Source organism: Copadichromis virginalis, linkage group LG19 (assembly GCF_057382275.1).
Source record: "Copadichromis virginalis isolate Kocher_CV1m ecotype Utaka linkage group LG19, C_Virginalis_male_GT1.1, whole genome shotgun sequence".
In the NCBI taxonomy this organism is placed as follows: domain Eukaryota; kingdom Metazoa; phylum Chordata; class Actinopteri; order Cichliformes; family Cichlidae; genus Copadichromis; species Copadichromis virginalis.
This window is the reverse complement of record NC_140636.1, coordinates 36550458-36555790: the sequence shown is the minus strand read 5'-3', so window position 1 is coordinate 36555790 and position 5333 is coordinate 36550458. Positions and strand designations below refer to the sequence as shown.

Genomic DNA, 5333 nt, shown 5'->3' with positions numbered 1-5333 from the left:
GCTAGGTTAGCTGGCAACAGTTGGACTGGCAGAGATGTGCTCTCATCGAGTGCCGAGTGGAAAATGAGCTCCTGTGTGAGCTCCGCCTTTTATATTCTCCCCTCGGCTTTCATACAAAAACATCTGCACGTATCAAGAGCGTATTACAAACATATTTTCTCACAAATGAGTCATTAACAGTGATTTCCCTGCGCCCTGAAAGAACAGAAGTTGTGAATTCACAGAAGTGGAACTCTTAAATGAAATGTTGCCTGGGACAACTGCAGATCAGATACAAGGATCCTCAGATAAAGTGCGTTCCATCGAGAGCGTGTGGTATGGACGGCACTCGCAGTAATTAGCACCAGTCACCAAGCTGTGGTGACTGGTGGAAGTTGCATATCTCCACATCAAAAACATTGTTCAGTTGAACAGAGTCTTCTGGGCAGTAGGAGAGTCAAAAGCAACAATATAGGAATAAAGGACTTTTTTCAAACACTGGTAACACTACTGACATTTAAGGAAGAAATTTACATGCTGTGATTCTGAAAAGCAACAGTGTTCCCAACAATTTCGTAACAGCGATGCAAACTGAGTGGACTGGTAAAAGGATGTTTCCTTTTGAGTAGTCCTGTAAAAATACAGTCTTGGAGTGCAATGAGAAAAAGCCACGGTGCCACAGCAGGCCAGTGCTCGGCCCAGTAACAAAGTCATAGTGGCTGTAAATGGAGAGTCTCTGGAAAGGGCAGCTTATTCAGAAATGCAGCATATCACTGTGCCATCGGGCCTCAACATCTCTGGTCTGAGGAGCACGAGCAGGAAGACTCATAAGCGATGAAGCAGGTTGAAGGCAGCTGACATAACAAACGACCAACATTTCAGTCCACCTCCACACTCGTGCCTTTACTTCTCCATCCAACCTCCTCTGGAGTTCAGACCTTCTGCCTGTTTTCAAGTTTGGTCCTTAACAGGTGGACCACAGTTCCACGGTTCCCACTGGTGGACTTCAGCCGACCGGCAGCATGCGAGCATTGCCGTTGAACTCCTCCTCCGCCTCACAGTCCCATCTTTATGAACGCACCAGCCTTCCAGTACCCAGGGACCGTCAGGGATGAACATGCAGGTGACTTTCTTCTGCTTCATGCCACCTGCTGGAGACAGCAGGTCTGGGGTGTTGACATCCAGTGGCTCCTCCACCTCGAAACATTTCTTGCACTCTAGCACGGGCTGCTGCGGCCTCTCCATCAGGGCTTTGACACAGTACTGGACGTAGCCGAACTTCCCCTTGTATGACGACACCAGTTGCCCTTGCTGAGGGAGCTCGAATCCAAACGTGTACTCGTACTTGTTGCCAGGTCTCAACACCACAGAGCCGTCAGAGTCTGTGGGCTGGTCTTGCAGCCGCAGGACCGTTTCATGTCTGAGGTACTCGGCCTCCTGTCGGCACCGCTGCTTGCCTTTAGCGTACTCCACCTTGGCGCAGCCCAGACCCAGAAGCTTCAGCGCGGACACCCGCATCATTAGGGTTAGGGCGTTGGTTACGGCCCCGTCCCCCCTGGGGGGGACCGAGGAATGCGCGGTCCTTCCCTCCTGGGTTAGGATTATGGTGATAGCAGGCCACCAGGGGCCTGAGTGCACTGTCCATCAATGGGGGCCGGGAGGTGGAGACCCTGCCCAGCAGGTCCAAAAATTACCCATGTCTTGGGTTAGATCTTTCTTATCTCCGTCAGGACAAGTTCTGTGAGGTTTTCACACTCGCCTATTGAATCAGTCAGATGGGTCAGTCTGTTCTGGTCCACCTTCAGGATGGACAGCTGTTTCAGAGACCCTATGCTGTCCGGGACGACCTCCAGCAGGTTCTGTGTGAGCAGCAGGTCTGTGAGAGCCAGGAGGCCATTCAGCTCTGACGGGAGCTCCTCCAGACGATTCTCCGACACATCCAGACACACCAACCTACGAAGGTTTCCCAGCTCTGGTGGTAATGAGGACAACTGGTTACGGTCCAGCCACAGCTCCCTTAGGTTGGGGAGAGCGCCGAGGGTATCCGGCAAAACTTCCAGTTCATTGCTGCCCAGGTCCAGCTGTTCCAGTTTCACCAGGAAAGAGAGCGACGTGGGCAGAGACTTCAACAGGTTCTCCCTGAGCTCCAACGTCACCAGGTTGGCCAAATTTCCAATGTCATTGGGCAACATCTGTAATGACACATCATTGAGGGCCAGGTGAGCGAGCGCTCGGAGTTCAGTGAAACCATCCGGCAATCTGGAGAGGGGGTTTCCACTGAAGTCTGCAATCTCCAAGGCCCTGCAAAACTTAATGCTCTCTGGGATCTCAGAAATATCGTTCCTGGAGATGTCCAATTCCACCAGTTGCATGAAGTTAGCCACCTCAGGCGGGAGTCTCTGGATCTCATTGTCGCTCAGGCCAAGTTTCCGGAGGTTCAGTAGTCTGAAGAAAGGCTTTGGTAGCTCTTTGAGTTGATTGGCATCAAGGAGAAGCTCCTCCAAACTGCGGCTGTATCGAAATATTTCATCAGGAACCGTCTGCAAGTTGCAATGCCGCTTGTCCACCGACTCGACGTGGCGGTTGCAGCGCCACAGGGGGATACACTTCAGCATGTCCGGCCGCCGGAGGGGAGGGGGGTCTGGTTAGGGGGTTAGGGTTTAGGTGATAACAGGCCACCAAGGGCCTGACTGCACTGTCCATCAATGGGGGCCGGGAGGTGGAGACCCTGCCCGGCGGTTCCAAAAATTACCCATGTCTTGGGTTTGAGAGCTAATGGGCTATCGCGAGACGTTTCGGCATAGAAGTGCCTTCTTCAGTCGAGCCCAGGTGAATAAGTGTTTTCCTTTTTGTTTCTTTCCTTTATACAGGCTTTATTTTAACAGGTAAGTTTTTTCTTTCCTTTATACAGGCTTTATTTTAACAGGTAAGTTTTTTTCTAGGGTTGTGCCCTCCCACCCCGATCGACTGGCAAACGTGGCCTGCCATCAGAGGGCTGCCGCCGGGCCCGGCACCTTCGCCGGCGCCTTCGGGCGGTCAGCTCCTCCGGCCCGCAGGCTCGCCTCTAGCGCTGGCCGGGGGTTACAGCGCGAAGGTCGAAGGGGGTGGTGGTTCTCGGACCCCGCCCTGTCCTCCCCACGCTTCCCCCCCCCCGCCAGACGCGATCGCTCGGTAGCGAGACCGAGACGCCCGGTCCGTCCCGGTGGTCATACCACGGCGGGCCTCGTCGCAGAGTGGGTAGGCAAACCCAGAGTTTGCCCACCCCGCGAGGGCGACGGGGCCCCGTCCGGCAAACACGGTTTCTCGAACCCTCGCCCCGGTCCACACGTGCATCCGGAAAGCCTCGCCCTGGTCGACAGGGCTCAGTAGCCCCGAGCGAGCGAGCGAGCGCGTGCGTGCGCGCCGCTGCCGCCGCCTGAGGGGCTACCTGGTTGATCCTGCCAGTAGCATATGCTTGTCTCAAAGATTAAGCCATGCAGGTCTAAGTACACGCGGCCGGTACAGTGAAACTGTGAATGGCTCATTAAATCAGTTATGGTTCCTTTGATCGCTCATCCGTTACTTGGATAACTGTGGCAATTCTAGAGCTAATACATGCAAACGAGCGCTGACCCTCCGAGAAGAAAGTCACCTGCATGTTCATCCCTGACGGTCAGGTGTCATTGAATGCAAAAATTGACCGGCGTGGATTCTGTGAAGGCGAAGAGATCTGCATCAATGCGAAGTTTGAGAACACCTGCTCCCGCATTGTTGTGCCCAAGGCTGCCATCATAGCCAAACACACCTACCAGGCAAACGGCCGCACCAAGATCCTACGCCAGAAGCATTTATTAGGATTGTCTCTTTATCTTTTTATGGCACCCCCTGTCTTTTTTGACATCCCGTCCTTTGTTCACTGTACTTTTGTTTATGGCACCCCCTTCCTTTAAATCCTTTCCGTGTGTATTTACATTATTTTCTTTGTTTTATCTTACGTGACTTCTTGTCTTTTTCTGTTTCTGTTTATCTTTCTTTCTTGTACGTGACTTCTTGTCTTTTTCTTTTTCTGACTACTTGTCTTTCTCTCTTGTACGTGACTTCTTGTCTTTTGCTTTTTCTGCTTATCTTTCTTTCTTGTACGTGACTTCTTGTCTTTTTCTTTTTCTACTTGTTTTTCTTTCTTACGTGACTTCTTGTCTTCGTTTTTTGTGTTAGGGACCCCCCTGTGGTTAGGGTTAGGGTAAGATAGAGGGCAGGGGCACCCCCAACCCCACGAGGCACTGGCTGGTTAGGTGTTAAGAAAAGAATCAGGCCACCAGCAAGCTGGTAGCCTGAGGTGCACGGGCCATCGATGGGGCCGGGTGGTGGTGTCCCTGCCCTGGTTCAAAAAATTGCCCATATCTAGGGTTTTAGTGCACATTTAGCATTCACTGGGCCGTTCGCGACGTTTCGGCATGTTTTTGCCTTCTTCAGGCCGACCCAGTGTGTCTTGTCTTTGTCTCTCTGTTTTCTGTTTGCCTCTCTTGGCCTTTTATACTCATGTTAGCTCCTCCCACTTGGGCTTTTTTAAGTTGACTGCTTGTCCTTTTCTTTTTCTGACTTCTTGTCTTTTTCTTTTTCTGCTTTTCTTTCTATTTTACGTGACTTCTTGTCTTTCATATCTTTAGTTTTCTTACTATTTTTCTCTTTGTTTTCCCCTTGTTTTTTCTTGTCTTTCTGTGTTTACTCCATATTCAGACAAGGCGAGCAGGAGAAAGAAAACCAGCTTTCTAGAAATTTTAGTGCAAATTGCTGGAGTCAGATACATTTATTAGGATTGTCTCTTTATCTTTTTATGGCACCCCCTGTCTTTTTTGACATCCCGTCCTTTGTTCACTGTACTTTTGTTTATGGCACCCCCTTCCTTTAAATCCTTTCCGTGTGTATTTACATTATTTTCTTTGTTTTATCTTACGTGACTTCTTGTCTTTTTCTGTTTCTGCAGCAGGTTGGTACAGGAGCAGGCACCAGAAGCAGGCCTGTGGAGCACTATGTCATCTGCTCGGCCTTGCTTCAGGATGCACTGTACAATTCGATAGCAAGACCTCATGGGTTACCACAAAAAAAACAGTGTCTTTCTGCCTCTGTCGTTCTCTTTGGTTTGTTTGAGCGCTTGTTTTTTAAATACACAGCAAGTGTCTCTCTCTCTCTCTCTCTGTCTGTCTCTCTGTCACACACACACACACACACACACACACACACACACACACACACACACACACACACAGAAGCAGAGCAGCTGCTGTGCCACTGGGATTGAACAAGAGGTGCTCCCTCTGCTGGCTCAATGCGGTACAAAGTGTCTGAAGGAGTTATACCGGCGAAAATAACATCTT

At 50.6% G+C, this 5333-nt stretch overlaps 1 protein-coding gene and 1 pseudogene across 1 annotated transcript; both read right to left on the bottom strand.

The window, feature by feature from the left end:
- Nucleotides 1-481: 481 nt before the first annotated feature.
- On the bottom strand, nt 482-5112 carry LOC146686758 (uncharacterized). The gene has a single exon (XM_085442381.1). It carries the CDS (start codon nt 2592-2594, stop codon nt 1686-1688), a length of 909 nt encoding a protein of 302 aa, XP_085298507.1. The 5' UTR covers nt 2595-5112; the 3' UTR covers nt 482-1685.
- Nucleotides 931-1497, bottom strand: LOC146686759 (thioredoxin-interacting protein pseudogene; annotated as a pseudogene).
- Nucleotides 5113-5333: the final 221 nt, after the last annotated feature.

Excerpts from the sequence above, each read along its gene's own strand:
- LOC146686758 (XM_085442381.1), bottom strand. The coding sequence starts at position 2,594 with ATGCTGAAGTGTATCCCCCTGTGGCGCTGCAACCGCCACGTCGAGTCG.